Source organism: Prorops nasuta, unplaced genomic scaffold (genome assembly GCF_024137725.1).
Source record: "Prorops nasuta isolate Cenicafe-Biocafe unplaced genomic scaffold, Cenicafe_Pnas_1.2 PNAS00005, whole genome shotgun sequence".
NCBI lineage: Eukaryota > Metazoa > Arthropoda > Insecta > Hymenoptera > Bethylidae > Prorops > Prorops nasuta.
The window spans coordinates 10,482,480-10,504,597 of NW_027116802.1; the positions used below are offsets into that span (position 1 = coordinate 10,482,480).

The 22,118-nt window shown below is 35.1% G+C and overlaps 3 protein-coding genes and 1 long non-coding RNA gene across 5 annotated transcripts; 2 read left to right on the forward strand and 2 right to left on the reverse strand.

The window, feature by feature from the left end:
* The first annotated feature begins 238 nt into the window (after nt 1-238).
* Nucleotides 239-2,848, forward strand: Ilk (integrin linked kinase). The gene is made up of 7 exons (XM_066726933.1): nt 239-608; nt 781-946; nt 1,019-1,211; nt 1,279-1,359; nt 1,439-1,881; nt 1,955-2,185; nt 2,262-2,848. Exons 1-7 carry the CDS (start codon nt 520-522, stop codon nt 2,406-2,408), a joined length of 1,350 nt encoding a protein of 449 aa, XP_066583030.1. The 5' UTR covers nt 239-519; the 3' UTR covers nt 2,409-2,848.
* A 148-nt stretch (nt 2,849-2,996) lies between these two features.
* Cals (calsyntenin-1) lies at nt 2,997-11,294 on the reverse strand. Its single transcript, XM_066727224.1, has 4 exons — nt 10,987-11,294; nt 9,745-10,024; nt 8,574-9,385; nt 2,997-8,496 (listed from the first exon to the last, which is right to left on the reverse strand). Exons 1-4 carry the CDS (start codon nt 11,078-11,080, stop codon nt 6,839-6,841), a joined length of 2,844 nt encoding a protein of 947 aa, XP_066583321.1. The 5' UTR covers nt 11,081-11,294; the 3' UTR covers nt 2,997-6,838.
* Nucleotides 11,295-12,989: 1,695 nt separating this feature from the next.
* Nucleotides 12,990-18,116, forward strand: LOC136773316 (uncharacterized). 2 transcript variants are annotated; one of them, XM_066726893.1, is made up of 4 exons: nt 12,990-13,534; nt 13,658-13,930; nt 14,014-14,740; nt 14,835-18,116. In XM_066726893.1, exons 2-4 carry the CDS (start codon nt 13,913-13,915, stop codon nt 15,980-15,982), a joined length of 1,893 nt encoding a protein of 630 aa, XP_066582990.1. In that variant the 5' UTR covers nt 12,990-13,534; nt 13,658-13,912; the 3' UTR covers nt 15,983-18,116. The 2 variants fall into 2 exon arrangements, with proteins under 2 accessions (XP_066582990.1, XP_066582991.1); XM_066726894.1 differs by having other exon boundaries at nt 13,757-13,930.
* A 3,025-nt stretch (nt 18,117-21,141) lies between these two features.
* LOC136773695 (uncharacterized) lies at nt 21,142-22,075 on the reverse strand. Its single transcript, XR_010822668.1, has 3 exons — nt 21,645-22,075; nt 21,384-21,552; nt 21,142-21,292 (listed from the first exon to the last, which is right to left on the reverse strand). It is a non-coding gene; the product is annotated as an uncharacterized lncRNA (long non-coding RNA).
* Between the last annotated feature and the right edge of the window lie 43 nt (nt 22,076-22,118).

The following is a 22,118-nucleotide window of genomic DNA, read 5'->3' on the forward strand; positions in this document are numbered from 1 at the left end:
GTATGTTAAATTATTTCACTTTTTAAGTTATGTAGAACAATGATGAACTAATGAAATTATGAAATTCATATTATTTTATTTCTTCATGATAAGCTTTGCTCGCTGCTCCGATTTCCGTGAATGAATTTAAACTCAGTTTAAAGTGAATTTAAACCGTCCCAAAAACATCTGTTTTCCTATTTCCACCCCACTCTTTAGCAAGCGATGATCTCCAGAATGATACATACATATATGGACACTCTGATCTCTTGTTGACTTACGTATACTGCACGTACACACGACTATCCTACTTTTTGGAATCACGCAGCTGTCAATTATATACGTAATATTACAAATCTATAATTTATCAATTAATTAATGTTTTAAATAACACCACTGGTATAAAAATAGATCGTGCGTCAGTGTCAGTATTTCGAAAATATGGTTATATTTAGTTTATGACGGCTAGCTTGGTAAAGTTCGATTTGCCACTCCCTCGCTGCTTTATTTTTCTGAATTTTCCTTCACTTTTCATAAAAAATGGAAGATATTTTTCAATGGTGTCGCGAAGGAAATGCAATGCAAGTTCGTGTATGGCTGGATGATACCGAACATGACATGAATCAAGGGTAAGTACAGGTGAGCTGGAGTAAAAATTATATTTTTTAAAATTTGTTTATTTTTTATAAAAAATTACATCTTTCCTTAGACATTTGCTTCCAATTTTAAAAATTGTTCAAAATTGGTTTTTATACTTTCCAAATTTACTCTTAAGATAAGATATCAAACCTTGTTTTGCAGAGATGATCATGGATTCAGTCCATTGCATTGGTGTTGTAAGGAAGGTCATTTGAAATTAGCTGAATTACTTGTTGCACGAGGAGCTCGTATAAATGCTACTAATAGAGGTGATGACACTCCGCTTCATCTTGCTTCTGCTCATGGTCATAAAGATATCGTTCAACTAGTAAGTAAAGAAACAAATAGAAAAGATATATACAGACTTGTAAAAGAGCTAAACATTTGGCTTAATATTTAGCTATTAAGAAACAGAGCAGATGTGAATGTAACAAATGAACATGGAAACACCGCCTTACATTATGCTTGTTTCTGGGGTGACCAAGCTGTTGCTGAAGAGCTAGTTTCTGCTGGTGCTCTTGTTTCAATTGCCAATAAAGATGGGGACACTCCATTGGATAAAGCTAGAGGTATTCTGGCTAAAAGACTTCATGGTAAATAAATTAATTTATTGTATAAAGAACTAAAACAACAAAATTTAATTGCCTGAATTTATATTAGATCTAGCAGTGGAATATGGACAAGACTTGAAAAAGATTCAATTCAAAGATCAAAGCTGGCTGGGACTTAAAACAAGAAGTCGTAAGTTTATACCAAACTCCAAAATTACATTTGAAGATAGAACTTTTTTGATTAGCAGTTTTGTTGTGTAATCGAATAGGCGATGCAACCCTTTCCAGACATAAGGGAATTAATATGGCAGATTTGGCTCTACATACTCATTTAGCAAGTACACCTAGTGGGGATACTTGGAGAGGACGCTGGCAAAATAATGACATTGTTGCTAAGATTCTAAATATTCGCGAATGTACAGCTCGTATTTCAAGAGATTTTAATGAGGAATTCCCAAAGTTACGAATTTTCTCTCATCCCAATATCCTTCCTGTTTTGGGATGTGTAAATCAACCACCACAATTGGCTACAGTTTCTCAGTATATGGCAAGAGGAAGCCTCCATAGATTATTGCATGGTGGAACTGGTGTTGTTGTTGACACTGCAAGGGCTCTGAGATTGGCACTTGATGTAGCTAGAGCAATGGCATTCTTGCATGGATTGGAAAGGCAGAACAGATGCAGATTTAATTTGAACAGTAAACATGTTATGGTAATTTGACTTTCATTAAAAATGTATTATTTATATAAATAAATATATGCATATTACTTATGTGTTGTCATAGATTGACGAAGATTTGACAGCCCGGGTAAATATGGCAGATTTTAAATTTTCTTTCCAAGAAGTTGGTCGAATTTATGAACCAGCATGGATGTCTCCAGAAGCTTTAAGCAAACGCCCAGCCGATATAAATCTTGAAGCTAGTGATATGTGGAGTTTTGCTGTGTTACTGTGGGAGCTTGCTACGAGAGAAGTACCATTTGCGGATCTCTCACCAATGGAATGTGGCATGAAGGTAATTCATTATAATATGTAAAAATATCGTAGAAATTTAAAAAATATATATTATTTGAAAATAAAATATTCCCCAGATTGCCTTGGAGGATTTACGTGTCAGTATCCCACCAGGTATCTCTCCTCATCTTGCAAAACTTATCAGAATCTGTATGAACGAAGACCCAGGAAAACGACCTACCTTCGATATGGTTGTCCCTATTCTGGACAAAATGAAACGCTGAAGTACAAATTGGTTGACCAAATAATCATTCCTTTGCAAAATGAACCCAACGCACCACGTATTGAATCTCACTTTTCTACTTATTATAGCCTATTAGAACGATCAAACAAAATATTTTTATAACACTGATCTGACCAAAACTACAGAAGTGCCTTATAAATATCAGAAATGAAAATTGTTTATAAATCGCCGGCGCAACAATGTATAATTATAGTATCGTATAAACTATTAATCATTTTGACGTTTTTTTTAACATATCTATTTATAGTATATATTATATTTCATTTGCTTGTTGAATCTATTTATTCTAATAATACGATGTCAAAAAGGAATTTTTTAACGATTATTAGTAATGTATATTATATAATTCAATGTATGAAATGTATTAAAACTGCCATTAATAATACATACTGTAAAATGTAATAAATGATAATACACATTAATGAAAAATTTGTTTTAATTTTGGATGAGTAGTAATTGGGATGAAAACATAATAACTATTAAACAGTTTGCAGGATACTTTTGAGAAAACCTCTATTTACAATAGAGTATATGTTTCCTGCTAACTGCAGAATAGCTAGCCAAAATATTCGAATGTACATCTTTATTAAACAAATACAGTTGACGTCTTAATATTATTTATAATATGTTGTTTATAGATATAGTATTTCAATTTTCTAGCCTGTGCAGCGTGTATATGCGCGTGAGTATCGTTCTATTACTATTTATTTCAATTGTTAATAAACGATTTATTTGTGGATTATCGAGTAAATTTGATGTTTTCTGTGCGTCGCGCCGAATAAATCCTTGTATCATGTTAAATTAACCAAAAAGGGAGCAAATGATAGCCATACGACACGTCACAAACTTATCTCGTGCTTAGCGTACAGATAGTATAATTAAATTCCTTATCCATAATATTTTATTACTTAATCTTATTAGTTAACACACAATCAATCTGCGATGGGAGGGAATTTTTAATCGGCCCGCAATAATGATCAATGTACGGCCTATCTAGTCAATAGTTGATTATTACTTGATTACGATGTCCACGTACGATTATCATTTATGTTTTTTTAACGTTCAATTATTGTAGTTTACTCGCGCATTATCTTATTTTTTTCTAAATGCGTTCCAGCAGTCATCTGCTCTGCGGCCAATATCCATTTTACCAACATTTTAATGTAAAATAATTGACCGAATTACAACCTTGAACTTTTGCTTTACCTGGAAAACCAGATGAACTCAGATAATTAAAGTGATCTGACCGCGGAACAGATTCTAATTTGCTCGTGCAATGTACGTATATAAACAGTTACATAATCAGGTGAACAAATATAATAGCTGTTTATATAAGTAGATTTTAGTTGCCTAAAAAATACAATAATACATTATATAAATTCATACCTTCTTTCTCTTTTTCCTGTTAAATCATTTGCAAACAGCTTAGATATATTTATATATGTATATATTTATATTGTAATAATAGTATCAACTAGTTGGTTTCTTGTTCAGCATACTTTTTACTTTTCACGTAATTCATAATTAAGTACATCTTTATTAGGTGCGCATTCACCAATAATTTATTGTATTGTATTGATTTTCCCCAACTATATTTTTAGTTTACGTCATTGTTCATTTTTCCTTCCTTTCGGGTACCTTGTCCATCATATCCTTTACCTGGCCGAATATTTTAATAATTAGCTTATAATATAATTTTTGATCGATAAATTGATTTCCGATTGTTCATAATCCAGTGAATATTACGTTTCGAATATTTAATACCAAAAAGCATCACTTAATGTGCATTTTTAAAGTTACACTTACGTTGCGTGAAATACTCAAGAAATTTTATGATTAAATAGGAAACATTTTTTCAAGCATACATTGATAAAATTCTGTTAGATTGGATTGAGTCTGCCGATAAAATAAAATGTGATTTAAGAAGGAATTAAAGTTTGTAGATGGCTGTTGTTAATTTTGAAAAATTTCTCGAAATTTCCTCAAGTATTTTATCGAACATAAGCATATTTTGTCAAAAATTACGTTATAACGATTCTAGTAGCAGTTATCCATGAACTTTTTATATATAATTTTATATCAAACATGGGATTAATAAAAAGTAGCAATGAAACTTTCATAGCATGTCGAGACAGTACATAATAAAAATATAAGCAAAAAACCGTACGTTCCTATGCTTGATAGGAAAAAATGTTTGTTTAGTAAAAGAAAAGAAAAAAGAAACTAATCCTTTTGTTAGAAAAGAAACGAAAGGCTGGTTAAAAATGCATAGAGATTTCCTCCCTACTGTACATTCGAAATAAAAATAAAATAAAAGCTCACCGGAATATAAAAGAAGAAATATCCCTTGAAACATACTATTAAAATTGCAAATATGGCAAGTAACAATTAGATTAGCGAATCGCTACATAGGAGCTTTCACGAAAAGTTTCCAAACCTCTGACAAACCTCTTATAAAAATGATATGATATGCTCATTGGAAAAATAAATTGTTCATATAGTTTCCTATGAATATATAGATATCCGTACACAAATTTTCAGTACTAAGTGTCCGATCGGTCGGTATAATTCTAAACATATTAGTACACACGCTGGGTCCATTCCTTATTCTGCAGCAATAACTGGCGCAGGAGTATCAATATTCAAGAATCAATACCCTGCGAATCATTGCACGTGATTATAGGACTTTAACGAAGAAGTTAACTTCGGATTTAGATCTTCATTAAAAAAATTTCTCTTGGAAAATTTAGTATTGAACTTTTTTTACGGAAGAGAAGCATCCAAAGCTTTATTCTTGGTTGAAGCATTCTGTGTGATATCCCTATGAGTAGTTCTTAGTTCCTATATCATTAACAGTCCCTCTAAAATACAACAACGGTAGGGCGGTTCATCAAACAGCAAATACGGACGAAATGCTGATAAATGAGTATTGCTAGTAAAATATAGAGTAGAATTGAACGTACTACCGCTTAAAGGCACATAAAAATTAGTATCTTCCATTTAAGAAGAGAGCGATTGCACAATCTCAACAAAATCACAAACGAATATTCCCAGGCTCCTGCGCGTTTAGAATGATTCGACGATGGCTTCGAGCTATCAATGAACGGACTCTTGTTCTTTTCATTTGTTCTACAGAATAGGAAATGGAGATGTTCATGCAAGTATCATGGACTCACATGTGTACTTTATACAGATTGTATACGCATTGCACTTGCATACGAATCTTTGTATACAACTACATATATGTATACGGATATGATATACCGTATTTATTGATGGAACACTATCGATAAGATGCGCGGCAATGTCCTCTCTAAATGCTTAAAGGGCTGCGATTAGTTAGGAAGGAACATTGTGCAAGTTATACCAACGATTAAACTTAAAAATAACTGGAAAATTGGCTCAGTTGGCCCAGATTTTGCGCTCCCTATTACGGTCCTCGTTAAATCACGACCCAATGCCAATAATCCTCTACTCCCATACGCGATTGGAGCTCAAATTTTACAAACTACCCAGCATTTTTATCAAATACGAAAGACACGATTATTGCATAATGAATTTTGAGATCAAATAACACTGACAATTCATTCCAAAGGGAAAAGGAAATGGATTTTGCGGCTCAGTGTGTCCCTAGCGTGTGCAAATTTACTGGGCCGTCCAACGAAACTCGAGACGATAGTTCTAGTGTTAGTAAAATTAACGGACGAAATGAGAAAAGATTACAGAGATAGCGTTATAAAAAAGAGAAAAAAAAACAAAAATCCCCGACCTTTTACAACGGACAGATAAATTAGTCATGCTCGATGGGAACTTTCAACAAACATCAAAGAAACTCCCCTGATCCGCTATTTTAGTTTAAACAACTAAATGAATTCAATGAACGTTATATATTAAATAGATCAGGGAGATAAATTAATTGCCTTATTTGGGAACCTCCCAAAGAGTTTAAGTATCCTTCGCGTTTTTATGTATGTTTCGTCTACCAATGCCAGTGCTGCGTGTCATAGGTAGAGAGTCTAACTATCCGATAAAGCGTCCCGCACTCTTGCATAATTTCAACGGTCATTAAAAGGAGTTCCGACTACTCGTTATCTACGGGGACGGAGTTATCACTGTTTTGGTCTACCTCTACGAATATATGATAGACATCTGATATAAAAGCAAATTCGAGACAGCTCATTGAGATTACTAAAACGTCGAGGTTCCGCGTCTATCATTTTGCTATAATGATAAGCCATAATTTACCCATTTAATTATTTAAGTAAACCCCTTTCGCAGTGTTGCAGGCGGAGAGATAAACGCAATTGTGATGGAATACTTTGAAAAGCAAGCTAGTGCCAGTACTCCTGTTAATACCGTACGAAGAAAATGGCAAAGTTAAGAATCAAATAAGATTTCTTTAGGAGATTCTTAGACGTCGCGATGATCCCACTCGAGATCGTGGGGTGAGTTGTGGCGGCGATGTCTGCCGTTCAAGTCGCAATCGTTCTCGCAGTCGGAGCTGTCGATCTCGTCATCCCTGTAAGAGCCGTCTTCCTCGGAGTCCGAACTGCCCGAATCATCACCGTCCTCGTCTCGCTGGTTCTGATGCTGTGTATCGTGCTCCGTTAGCCTCTCCAGGGGGTTCACAGTAATGGCCAGTGCAGAATCATCCCAGGCCATTTCGGTCTCGGCAGCCAACTCATCCCCAGCGGTCCTGCGCCTTTTGGCGGCTCCTCTAACCCTGGCAGCTCCGACCACGGCCATCAACAGCAAGAATCCGATGCAGGCAGCGGCTACGATAGTCACCGCGTGAGTTCCACCGCTACCGATTATTCGGCCTCCATCACGGATAGAGGAAGTGGAATATCCCTCGGGCACATCTGCGTGGTGCGGTGATAGCTGGGCATGACCCGGTGCTGGCTCGAGAATCTTTGCAATCGGAGGCTCTCCGGTCGTCGAGGGTGGAGATACGGTGGTGGTCTTCTCCTTAGGATGAATCACTGCAAGGGTCTGCACGTACTCGTTACTGGCAAAACGGCCGCTCAGCTCCGAGCAGGTCAATTTGAAGACACGGTCCAAGTAATAGGCAGGCTTGTGATTGGCGTACATGATCAAGCGAATCAGCTGTTGATAATTGAAAGCGGAATCTGCACCGGACAGTACAACACCGTCACGATCCACTCTCGCGGTGATCGCATGATACTTTCTCAGGGCGTCTCCTGGTAATCCCAGACTCTCGTGATCAGGGTTCAAGCTGGGGTAAACGCTGACCGCGCATGCATCCAATCTGGCAGCAGAGCCTGCCGTTACTCTCGCATCCGGGAATACCCGAACACCAGAACGGAAATCTACGTATTCCCTGGCAACGTAGCCTGTACCATTGACGGTAATACCAGGTTTAGGCGGTGGAAGAACAGTAACGTAGGATTGAACGGTCGGTATAGTCAGCGGTGAATTCTCGCTTCCCTCGCAAATAATGCTGGTCTCCAAAGCAAAGTTCCTACGTCCTGGAGTAGGGAATCTTCTAGAATTCGAGTAACCAACGCGTCGAAGAAGAGTTTCAACGTTGGTACGATTGTCTCCCTCGATTCTCACTTCGGTCATATCGGAATTTGTCAGCAATTGGGTACCAGGCTGAAGAAGCTCCATGGGTGGCACGTGAATGCCTTCTTGGCATCGTCTTAGGCAAGAGAGCACGTCTGGTTTCTCGTTTCTGCCAACGAGAACGGACAGACCAGCCAGATATCCACGGAAATGATGCTTGGTCTTGTTGTCCGATCCCTGCCAGCAAGCTCCAACCACCAAAGTAGTATTTATGCCCTTTGCCGGATGCAGTGGCCAGTCGTCAATAACCTCTGGATTCTTCTCGTCCGTTCGCCACTCCTCGCCATCCACGTACAACGTGACATGCGGGAAATCTACTTGAACAGCATAGTGATGCCATTTGTCGTCGCAAACTTGAGCCAATTTCCATCTCCACTCTGCTGGCCGGAAGATATTAGGATCTCCTTCGGAGAAATCTCGTCTTAGCAACAAAATCAGCCTGCAGTTGCGTATGAAGAAAGCATAATGGTGTCTGTTCATTTCTGAAAAAGTAACAATAGAGTTTTATCAATAATCATTGACCATGTCGAAAGGATATAGCATGAGAAATTGATCTTACTGTGATCATCGGCAGCACAAAGGATATGTTCCTTAACGTGGGGATCTTGCCTGGGCCTGGGACGGTGTTTTACCCAAACTCCAATAGTGAACTTTTGAGCCAAGGAGTGTTCGAGAATGTCATTGGGCACTATGGCAGCAGAGTCTGCTCCGTCGAACTCAAAGATCTCATCGGCTTCCCTACCCTCGTCTCGCGACAGATTAGAGGTCCAAGTGGTGGATGGTCCTGGAGTAGGGAGAAGGTCAACCGAGTCCCTGGAAGCACCGCACAATTTGCGCTGGCTGCGTACTCCATAAGTGTCCCTGTCGCATCCCTTTCCAATATGATTGGTAGCCAATGTCAGGGTGGTTTTAACATTTTTCAGAATACAAGGAGCATCGCACAAGTCTAGCCTGGCAGAAGGAAGCAGCGGTTGTGCCCCTACCCCAGCCGCATAATCGACTCTCTCAGGGATTCCTCGCCATCCTGGGCCGCAAACACGATTGACCTTGATGGTGACCATAGCTGGAGCTGACTGTTTCATGCCACAGTCATAGGCAACGACGCTGAGGATGTAATTGTGAGATCTTTCGTAATCCAATGGCTCTGTATTCCTTATGGCACCCTCGTTATCGATCACGAACGGTTGATCCGCCGTCAAGATCTCGTATTTGCAGACATCGCCGAATTTCGGTGTACAGTCACGATCCGAAGCTTCCACACGAACAATCTCCTCGTACAGACGACCTTCGTCCACGCTGCTAACGTAAGCTGGCTGCAGGAACTGTGGCGCGTATTCGTTAACGTCAACCACGGTAATATGTACTGTAGCACTGAAAATAAAAGTTATTCGTTACTCCAAATTTTATATATATATATAAACGTACAGAAGCCACCATAATTAATCTTTACTAGTTTTCTGTCAATAGTGACGTTTATTATTTCATTTGTTCAGTCGTACTGCATTAACGTATCGGAAACCTGCATGAAAGTGAAGAATTGGCATTTTGCCGCATTTATAGATTAAACCGATAAATTCCTAACTGGGAATGAAGTGAAAATCGATCGCTCAAAGCTACGAGTACCGCATATGATATTTGCTTGCTTCTATATTTTGCTCGGTAAATCGAGTATTAATCGAATTTTACTCGGTGTAGTGTCGCACTCGTCAGAATTAGTATCGATTACTTACTTTTCAGATTGAGCACCGGTACAGCTCACAGCGGCAATATCAAATTTGTAATTTCGTCGTTTCTCGCAGTTCAAGAGACGAAGTGCACGAAGCTCCGCAGTTCCCTTTTCTTTTGGAATGATTTCGAAGGGCGCCTCGCCATGGTGCTTATTCGCAATTCGGAAGGAGCAGATTTTAGCACCGTAAGCTCTTATCTGAGGTGTCACTTCCACAACGGTTTCATTTTCCTTCACCAAACCGTGATAGCCACTCTCGAGACTATCTAGATCTAGCCGGGGTACTGTAATAACAATACATATATACAGTCAAATTCTTCTGTCTCCCTTAAAACATTTATTTAGTATACATTTAAACGTTCCATAATGATAATGATATCGAATTAAATAATTTGAATGTTTGTAAACGTTAAGTAATAATCGTTACTATTATATCAAATATAATTGCATCGCAAATTATCCATATTCGAGGCAAATATACAAATTGACAAATTGGAGCTATAAATCAAAGAGGAATATTTTTTTTCTGAGTGTATATACTCCGTATCAATATGTGCACGCAATAAAATCATTCAATGGTTGAAAGCGCCAAAGGAATGGGAAATTGCAATAGAAAGACTTGGATTGTAAACGTTTATCCAACACAATAATGATAATAATACCATTGATGACAAACGTAAGAGTAGCATTCAAATTCGTATTTTTTTTTTTGGAATGACGCGTGCCTCGGGTATAGACGGAATATCATGAATAAGTTGAAAGCGCTGGCTGTCCAATAATTGCATCCGAGTATTTTTGTCAATAGAGTCTCTCTCGAAGCAATTATCGTGACAAGATACAACTGGCAGGAGGAGGAAATTTATAAGAAACTCGAATATAGCATCATATCAGTAAAATTGGAAAAAGTGATTTTCGTTCGATCCATTGTTGAAAAGTAGAAATATCGAACGCCACTTGACACAAGAACGAACAAAAGTGTGTCCCAAGAGAATGAATACGCCATAACAGTTCGGAGGTGTAGGAGAGTATAGACTGTAGAGTGTAGAGACGGGCAGGTGCTCCCGAATGGGAAAGAATGGACGGGCACCTTGGAATGCGATTTGGCAGATGGTTTAAATGGAGAAAAATCCGTGGAAAATGAGAAGTATTTGTAATGACTTAAAGTATTTGTAAGATGTATGCACGGTTGAGTGGTTAGTCCAGGCAGGTAAATGTAGGGCACGAGAAAGGAAAAGGAAATCATCACCTCCATGGTCGTTGAAAGAGGTCGGTGTCGCTTCTGGGCTGTTCGCGTGGGAGGTACCGAGTATCAACCCGAAGAGCACAGCCACCACCAACATGTTTCAAAAAGCCTCTACTTATTGGCCGATATCACAAAGCTTTTTCACACTCGCGTAGTTGCTGCTTTTTAAAAGAGCATCGCCATCCGCCGCACGATTCGCTTGCGACACCACGCACAATCGTCAAGTCAATATTTGAGCGGAATATCGATTCGCCAGAAAAACTAGTGTTGATTCTCTCCGCTTTAATGCTGGAGCGCTAGTGTCGTACTGCTGACTCCTTGGGGGTGGGCTTGTGTCATGTGTGTGAGTGAGGGTCACTGTAACATGAAAAATCAATGTTGCCAATCGACAGAGCAAAATCTGAAAACAGCAGATTTAGATTGGCCACATTGTGTAAAAATGACGTCATGGTCGTGTCGTCGTCATGTCGTGGAGGACCGAGGAGCCCGCAGAGGAGGCTCAGGCCTCAGGCGGAGGAGGACCGAGGAGGCTGACTGATCACTTGAGTCAAGAAATTGTGAAAAGGTAGATTCCTACCAGATCCAACCCTCCGATCACTGATGCTGATACCTCCAAGTTCCAATTACCTCCAAGCCCGATAGTTGCAGGCGCTAACTCTCTTTGCTCTCTTTGAATTTGGACTTTCACCAAAAATGTCAAAGACATATTCTACACTGATGGATCTAAATCGATACAAAAGTATTACTGCGGCTCAGCTATTTCCAACGTATCCTCCGGCAAATATTATAAACTCAGGTTGAATGCCTACAATGATATCTTCTCTGCCGAACTATCAGCCATTTGGTACACCTTAAAGGTCCTTATCTACAATAAAGTTAAAAATGAAAAAGACATGAATGAACCTCCAACATACATCATTATATCGGACTCATTAAGCTCTATACAAAAAATACTATCTACCAACTACAAAAATATGAACAATTTTTTTCTTATTAACATCAATATTACATTACATCAACTGTTTAAAAAAGGAGTGAAAATAAACATAATATGTGTTCCCAATCATAAAGGCATAAAACATAACGAAATAGTCGATCACCTCGCCTCAAACACAGAAATCCAATCTAATTTAAACATAAACACTACCTCCATAGACAGCATATACAAAAACGAAAGAAATAAATTTCTTGAGAATTTCAATCAATCTATTAGCATACCCAAAAATAAGTCCGATCTTGAATTCTTCCAAATCTTTAAGAAACCTAAGAATAAAACGCCATGGTTTGATAATAAAGAACTATCTAGGCATGAAATAACAACAATAAATAAAATCCTACTAAACCAATACTCATGCAAGAAGTATCTCCACAAAATAGGAATGACTGACTCCCCCTACTGCGAATGCAACAACAATATTATTCAATCCATTGAACATACTACTATGGGACTGCCCCCTAAAAAATGAGAAAAGACATCTTCTCGATCATTAGAATCATTAAAAATTGTCCAAAGCCACATGACTTCAATATTAAAAAGATTATAGAACAAATTGATGATACACATTTGAAATTGCTATTGGGAATATTGGAATCTGACATAGTTGAAGCGCTCCAAGCGGTAAAAAATGAAAGCAGAGGAAGCCCGGGTTTTACATTGATTCTTATGGATATTTTTCAATAAATTGCAATTTATTATTGAAAACCTTAAAACTTTTGAATTTGGGAGAAAAGTTTGTACAGATATTTTCCATCGAAATCATTATAACCCTCCTGTAATTTCAATAGACATTTAGACACTTAGGCTTTCATGCGCCATATTCGTTTTTTTATTTATCTATATATATAGACTCCGCCCACGTGTCAGATCCCAATACAAATATCTACAGACGAATACATCAAACATAGACTAATACCCCATATACAATAAGCTCACAAATACAATTACCACCTCTCCATAGAAAGCTTAATATACACAGACAACCAACTCATATCACCTACAGCTAGACTATAAATTACCAACAATATGTATACATATTACATACTGTATACCAAACCAACTACCAAGCAGGCTGCAGGGCTATTCAACATAAGCTTAATGCCTGACTAGCAACGCATGAAAACGTATCGCACCATTTTGGAAGATCGCCCTAAAGGCGAAATCTACACAAGGATAAGGAAAGAAAGAAAGAATCTGGACCAATCTGGACTATCCTCAATTGCAGGTGCAGCCGACTGCAGCCAACTGCAGCCTCAGTCAGGGCTTAGGCTTAGTGGCCTTAGTGGGGCTCAGCCTGGTCGCCCTGGTCTGCACTGGTCCATGGACTTCAGAAATGTTGATTTTTAACCTTGTTTCTATTGAGAAGAGAGAGAAGTTTATAAATTTAAAATCAAATACTTAGCTATTTAATTATTTTCATTGGTAGAACGTTACCGTTAAATTTAACTCTTCGAGATTAATCCAAAATCAGCTTTTCGATTGGAACAATTATAACGCTTTAACAAATCTTTTTTGTCATATTACAACAAATTAATCTTTACCCCTAGAATACAGGTAAATAAACAAATAAATATGTTTAGAGATTATTAATTATATACATTATGCAATAAGCTATACGATATTTGGTTATTTAAAAACCAACCTTTAAAATTATGGGGAATCCCGGTATTATTTGAGGTTGAGCTAAGCAGCCACGATTTTGACTTCATACAACTTTAGTAGCAGTCAGAACCATCAAGTAACAACGTACAAACGTATAACGGCTAAATCTTCCAGACTTCCAGTACCTGCAAAATTTTGTAATTGTATTTGTTCAGTGAGCTTCAGTCATGCAAATCGCACTTCAACAGCGCTATATATTGTACACTTCGCACGTTACAAATTTAGTTACACCTACATCTTGCTAAACTCCTTTCTGAATATCAACCCAAAATGTTGCAGGGAGATTTGGTAAGCTATATTATTGATATTTTTCTTTGTTGGTAGGTTATCAATTAAATCACTATTAGATAACTTGCATTTTCTTTTAATAGCAATCAAAGATCACAATAGGAAAAACAATTCAGCAAGAATTTTATGAACTTTCATCCGATTGGGATGTTTATGGGAAAAAAGAACTTGTTTATCTGAAAAAACAGATTGCTTTTACTTTGAAAGGTGAAGCAGCTTTCTTGCAAAAAGAATACAAAGATGTTGCCCCTATTGTAGACCAAATGGAATTTGATGCACAAACAGATGATTTAGTTCAACGTCTCTTTACAGCTATTTGTGATAATGGAACTTTGTGTGAGAATAACAATATTTACTGCAGTGTAATTTACAATGTATTAATATTTGCAGGAACCTCAAATCAATCAAAAGAAAAAAATACTGCAAACAATATTAATGATCATATTTATTCTCAGCCAGTTCCAATCTTTAAAGTAAAAAAAATACTTGATAAACAATCTGAAACCATATGGTATATAGATACTTCTGGCAGGGTATATACAAGTTGGAGAAACTATATAAATAATAATAATTTACCAAAGTGCCTTATGGTTTTACCAAAAGATGGCTTTTATCAAGCTGATACTTCATGCTTGCTTACTGAAGATCAATCAACAGTATTGATTGAAGCATTATTCTCACCAGCATGTACAACAAAAAATGTAGTTGCTAAAGCCATTGACATTACATCTGCAGTTGGCACAACCCTTTCTGCTGGAGTAGGTATTGCAGCATGTTTTACACCAATAGGACCAGCAGTACTAATGACAAGTAAATATTTCAATTTATATATTTAATTTCTATTTATTTAGATATTTTTAAGAATTGCAATGAACTACTAAACTGTCAATAACAATGTTTATAGGTGTAGCAATCGCTGGTGCTAGTAGTTTATGGAATATCGGTCGGGCATCAAACCATCTAAATGACCGTAGTAAACACAAGCAGAGCTTAAAGGACAGAGAAGCAATTGGTTCTTGGTTAACCATTGCAGGGAATGTCACTTCAGTTGCAGCTACTGGTAGTGTTATCGCATTGGGGCAACTGGTTAATCGAGGTGTCCAAATAAATAAAACTGGTAAAACAATATTTAATGTAGTACAAGGTCTTAACCTTGCTAGCAATGGTACTAGTAATACCATTCAAGTTTTAGACTTATTTAAAAAATTTAAACAAAATGAAGAGGTTACTGTAGAAGATATTGCATTAATTGCATTGAAGCTTATGCATTTTGGTATGAGTATAATAACAGTGCAATTTGCCAATAATATTATAAAAAATTGTGAATCAAGTGTCCTTAGTAAATACGAGCAAAGCCTACGATCAGAACGGCATAGAAGGGAATTTGACAAGCTAAATTTATCTAAGTTCAATATAAATAAACAGATTATAAGAAGCGCTAAAACCGTCGATCGATCTCTCGATTTATATAAGCATAATTACAATTACATTTCAAAGACAAATAACTTTAAAGATGATAAAATTATTTTTGATGGCACCGCATTAATTAATCCAACAATGTTAATTAAGGCAACTATACAAGTAATTAATAAGTTTGCTACTGGCCCAGTAAACTCAAAAATACGTTCTATTTTAAGGAACAAAATCAGCAATTTTTTACTTAAATTTGATATTGTCATAGTAGACTATACAGATTATGAGGAAATTATTGCTGAGATACAACGATTGAATCAACCTAAAAATATTATTACTCTCTTGCTTCAAATTTCTACTGACCTTATAACAAATGATATCACAACTAAAGATTTAGCTTTAGCCATAAAATTTGTATTAGGCTATTGCAAGTCAGTTTTGCAGCATAATTTGAGAGAACGTTTAAATCCTCGTGAGGAAAACGAAATTATGAATGAACATTTGTCGAAAATCCTAATTACAGTAGTAAGGAATATGGATAAATTATTAGATAATTTTTCGATTGCATTTGCCGAATTTTTGATTGAATTTAGAAAAAATATGATTAATCAATGTCTTACTTCAACAATACTTAACTAATAAATTACCTATATAAGAGTAAAGTTTACTAATTCTATACAATGTAGAGAAGTTTTATGTATTTGCTTAATTTATTTTGTTTTATATTAGAATGACAAATTATTATTTTAACAATATTTATTAAATAATTATCACTGGCTTTTATTCATTTAATATAATTTTAGGGATACAAAGTAGTCATAAAAAAGTGTCTTCAAAAACGTAATAATCATGGAAAAAAATATATTTTGTATAATAATGAAAATGAATTAATTCTGTAACAGAAATATGTAACATTGACAATGCAACATATATAATGAGGGTGTTAGTTAAAATAATTGCACTCATTAAATAAAAGCAGAATCAAAATATATGCTAAAAAAAATAATTTTCCTGAGTAAAATTCCATAAAACTGATATCACGTTTTCCGCACTGCCAAATTAACATTAAAATAAAAATAATTATATGAATATAAAATAATTGTCTACAGTTTTTATATCAATGAAATTTGTAGGTTTTCAACAAATCTAGTTAGTAGACGGATGAATTTAGATCAGTTGGATCGTGTAAATACATTAGTTTGCATTCGAAAAATTAATGATCGAGTTATATTAACCAATTACACTACATTTAAAAAATCACAGAGAACATACTTCGAATATTATAATTAATACCTTTGAATTTTTTATATTAAGGCGCGTTCGACCGATGCTGAGCACTCAGTGTCAGTCATTGTTGCTACATTTTTATAATTTGTCCTCAAAAGAAGTACGTATTTCGACATTACAAAGCAAAATTCGGTGGTATTTTCCAGCCTTATTTTATAATAGATTTTCAACTCGTCATTATAGTGATTTAGAAATGATAGAAGATTATCCAAGGATATACGTTATAATATTTTTAGAAAATCTGATAAACAAATTTTTGAGCATTCCGATTTCCATTTTTTCACAAATTGTGCAGCATATATTTCTAGATAACCTTCTGGCGTTTCAATAATACTACGAGTTATAATTTGTTAAGAAATAAAGCTGGAAAATGCCGTCGAATTTTGCTCTTTAATGTCGGTATGCGAATTCTTCTTAAAAATATTTGCTAGTAAGCTGAATAGGTACTGTAAAAAGCTAACAGCGGCCGCGTTTAGAATTCTTATTCCTTATGGAATAATTTTTTCGCCTATTGGTAAGCGTCTTGGTAAATTTGTCCATTTGGTAAAGCTTGAAATTGAATACAATTTATTACAATTTGTAATGTTTATCAAACATAAATTTTACCAATAGGTGGAAAAACTGGCCCTAAAGGGTCAATTCGACTAAGTAGGTTTAGGACCCATTGACACACGAAGCGGTTTACCGAGTCGGCAGCCGAATCGACTGTCGACTCGACCGCTAACCGGCCGCAATTGGACGTAAAATCGTGCCAATTGGGTCGCCGAATCGGCAGCCGTTTGTTATAATTAATTGCCTAATTTGACTCATATGACTACTGGATAGCAGAAAACGTGCGGCTGCCAAGTAGGCAGGCAGCCGATTCGGCACGATTTTACATCCAACTCGGTATTCGCTATGTGCACACCTACACGTTGGTAGTCAGGTAAGAATGTGTAGCAATATACATAAACAAAAAAAGTCCGGCAAAAATGACAAAATTTACCGACAGTCAGCGCTGATATTATGCATATGCATCACTACACATTCTTACCTGACTACCAATGTGTAGGTGTGCACATAGCGAATACCACTTCTTGTGTCATGGCCTTTAATCCTTTCTTAGGGTGAGTTCGACCAAAACCTGTAAGGTAAAATTTTACCATGTAGGATTGCCAATTTGCTGTGAATTAGCCAATCAGCATATGTATTTTCGAAAAATTGGCAATCTTACATGGTAAAATTTTACCTTACAGGTTTTGGTAGGACTCATCCTTAATCCTTTCGCTGCAAATGTCACGGATACGTGACGTACCAATCTTTCGAGGGGTGCGAACGGCACGGATTCGTGATGCAAGCCAAAAAACGTATATATGTACATTAGGGTGGCCATTAAAAAAAAAATTTCCGGTGCTTTTATTTTGTTAAGAATGATGAAAAAATAGAAATTCAATTTTTTTAGATTTTTTTGAAGCCGTTAAATGGTGCCGATATCGTTTTTAAAGTTAAAAATCCGATGTTCTTTCACTTTTTCGATGTTAGATGTAAACCAAAATTCCAATAAGCTTTTAATTTGTCAAAAATTATGAAAAAAAAAGATCCTCGAATTTATAGAATTTTTTGAAGCCGTTAAATTGTGCTAATATCGTTTTTAAAATTAAAAATTTAGATTTATTGAAAACGATTTAACGAAATTATAAATTAATATTGTGCTTTGAAAAGTCCTTTAGTAAAATTACAAGAAAATGTAATAAAAAAAAAAATTAATCCAGCACAATATTAATTTATAATTTTGTTAAATCGTTTTCAATAAATCTAAATTTTTAATTTTAAAAACGATATCGGCACCATTTAACGGCTTCAAAAAAATCTAAAAAATTTGATTCCTCTTTTTTCATCATTCTTAACAAAATAAAAGCACCGGAAAATTTTTTCTTTTTTTATGGCCACCCTAATGTACATGCATGTGCGTATAAAAAAATTATAAAATTATATAGATTAGGTTCAAAAATATTGAAAATCCGGCCTGCTACTTGGTTACACCTATACATTTTTGTTCGCAGCGAAAGGATTAATCAGTTTAATCCCCTTAGCGCTAGGATGTGCTAAGGTAGCGCAACAAAGGACGTGTGGTGATTAGTCAAATTGATTTAATCGACCAATCATAATATATCGTTACGTTAATGAATCCGATTAATTCTGAACGCTGCCACTGCTGCCAGTCTATCTGTTTATCCGGTTTATCCTATCCGAACTCCGGGCGCTTATTTAGGGCGTATTCCACTTAAGGCCAATAACGCCCACTATATATAATACGTGTAACGTGAACTATTACATTATGAGACATTATGAGCGTTTTGGGCCTTAAGCAAGGTTGCCAAGTCCGCCATCTTGAATAGTACTACGCTCTATAGTAAGTGAATTTTGATATAAGGAATGCAGACTGCACAAAGTATACTGCCAGCGGAAATACGTCAGTAGCCATCTTAAATGCAGAACGTAATATATCAAAAATTATATATATTATATTCACAGCCTGTCACCGTGAACGGCGTGAACGAAGACAAATGTTTTTTATACGGAAAAATAAAGTGTAATAAAGAAATAAGGAGTAGTGACAGCTTTGATCTATCTGACAGCTGATGTACTTATGGTATAAGTGAATAAATAAAATAAAAATGCTTTTCCTAAATTGATTTTTAATTTTGATAAAATGGTCAAATGTAGCCATTAATTAATTAGATTTGGTAATAAATACAACAAATGCGTTTTATTATAACAAATGAGTTGAGGTAAAATAAACTCAATGTTTTTATATTAATCTGTTAATAAATGCATTTTTTTATTTATTATTGAGTCCAATAAATTAATGGTTATTAAAAAAAAAATTTCTTGTAATGAAAAAAAAATGAAAAAATTTTAAACTTCACCAAGACTCGAACACGAGCCCACCGCATGACAAACGGCAACCTTACCGCTTGCGCTACAGCGCTCACTTGATGTACCAAGAGCAAAACAGCCTTTTAAAGACTGACTACAATTCTTTCACTAACTCGTCATAAACGATCAAGAATTAGCTGTAATAATAAATACATTTATCTACATAGCATTATTGTACTAAATTTATTGTTTTTAATTTGAAGCATACATTTTGCATGAAGATATGATAATTTAAATCCATTCAGTACTCTATATACAAAACTATTCATATGCTCAACTATCATAAATTAATTAAGTAATATTATAATATTTGTTATATGTAGTCGAATAACTATGATAAACCAGCATATGAATAGTTTTGTATTTAAAGTATTGCATGAACATCCTTAAAGTATCGTATCTTCATGTAAAATGTATGCTTCAAATTAAAAACATAATAAATTTAGTGCAATAATGCTGTGGAGATAAATGTATTTATTATTGCAGCTAATTCTTGATCGTTTATGACGAGTTAGTGAAAGAATTGTAGTCAGTCTTTAAAAGGCTGTTTTGCTCTTGGTACATCAAGTGAGCGCTGTAGCGCAGGTGGTAAGGTTGTCGTTTGTCATGCGGTGGGCTCGTGTTCGAGTCTTGGTGAAGTTTAAAATTTTTTCATTTTTTTTTTCATTACAAGGAATTTTTTTTTTAATAACCATTAATTTATTGGACTCAATAATAAATAAAAAAATGCATTTGTTAACAGATTAATATAAAAACATTGAGTTTATTTTACCTCAACTCATTTGTTATAATAAAACGCATTTTCTGTATTTATTACCAAATCTAATTAATTAATGGCTACATTTGACCATTTTATCAATATTACAAATCAATTTAGGAAAAGCATTTTTATTTGCTTTGACTTTTTAGGTAAACGCAGCACCACTTCACACGGATAACACGTAAAAATGTCACGGTTAGCGGTAGTTGCTCTTCTTCTAAAGCCAATGTTGCCTGAAGTCCAAATCACACCTATGCTTTCCAGGCATAGTTGTGTTTGTGCCGCTTCCCTTTAAATTTTCTATACTGCTGCTGGCTAGCGCTTATCTTCATTTTTGTTGCTAAAAGCTTGATTCTGGCATCACTGCCGTGTGGAACTATTAGTTTGCTAATAAAAGCAGAGGCTTAATTTTAAGAGATTGCAACATATAGTAATTAATATAGATACAATTGTAAAAAGAAAATAAAAATTTTATTTTACATATATTAACTTTAAATAAAATCCAACAAAGTACTGTAAAATATCTAACATGTTATATTATATATCTAATCTGTCAGCTTCTTTATTTTAATATTCATCTCAATTATCACAGTTTGATCCTCAGCGATGACACAGTAACCACATTATGGTGAATCTATTCTTTTTTTTTAATGTTCGATCCACATAGCTTCATCTTCAGCAGTGATACAGTAAACACACGTACATTACTATAATTTAATCTGAAACAAAATCCCACAAAGTACTATAAAACATCTTACATTTTATATTATATATCTATTCTGTCATTTTCTTTATTTATTATTGTATTTACCCAAATTGCTGACTCATTTATTTTAATGTCTGTCTCAATTAACACAGTTTGATCCTCATCAGCGATGACACAGAAACAACATTATGGTGAATCTATTCCTTTTGTTTTAATGTTCAATCCACATAGCTCCTTTCTCAGCATTGACATAGTAAACACTTTACAATAATTTAATCTGAAACAAAATCCCAAAAAGTACTATATAAAATCTTACATTAGAAATTACAAATGTAATCTGTCAGCTTCTTTATTTGTATCGTATTTACCCAATGTGTTGACTTGTTTATTTTAATATTCATCTCAATTAACACAGTTTGATCCTCAGCGATGACACAGTAACCATAATATGGTGAATCTATTCCTTTCATTTTAATGTTCAATCCACATAGCTCCATCCTCAGTAGTGACATAGTAAACACATTACTATAATTTAATCTGAAATAAAATCCCAGAAAGTACTATAAAATATCTTACATTTTATATTATATATCTAATTTGTCAGCTTCTTTATTTATTATTGTATTTACCCAGTTTTTTCACTCATTTATTTTATTATCCGTCTCAATTAACATAGTTTGAATCTCAACGATGACACAATAACCACATTATGTTTAGTCTATTCCTTTATTTTAATTTTGAAAATCCGCATAGCTCCATCCTCAGCACAGTGACATAGTAAACACATTACTATAGTTTAATCTGAAATAAAATCCCACAAAGTACCACAAAATATTTATATCTTACATTTTATATTATAAAATTTATTGTTATACTTATCTAAAATGTTCAGTCCTTTATATACTTTTAAAAATTATTTTTATGTACATTTTACAAATTTCGTCACTTTATTTATTCACTTATACCATCAGTATATCAGCTGTCAGTAAGATTAAAACTGTCACTTTATTTCTTTATATTACTTTATAACTTGCGGTATGTATGTACGATACAATAATACTAACATTTGTCTTGGCTCACGGACCATGCATTATGTATTTTGA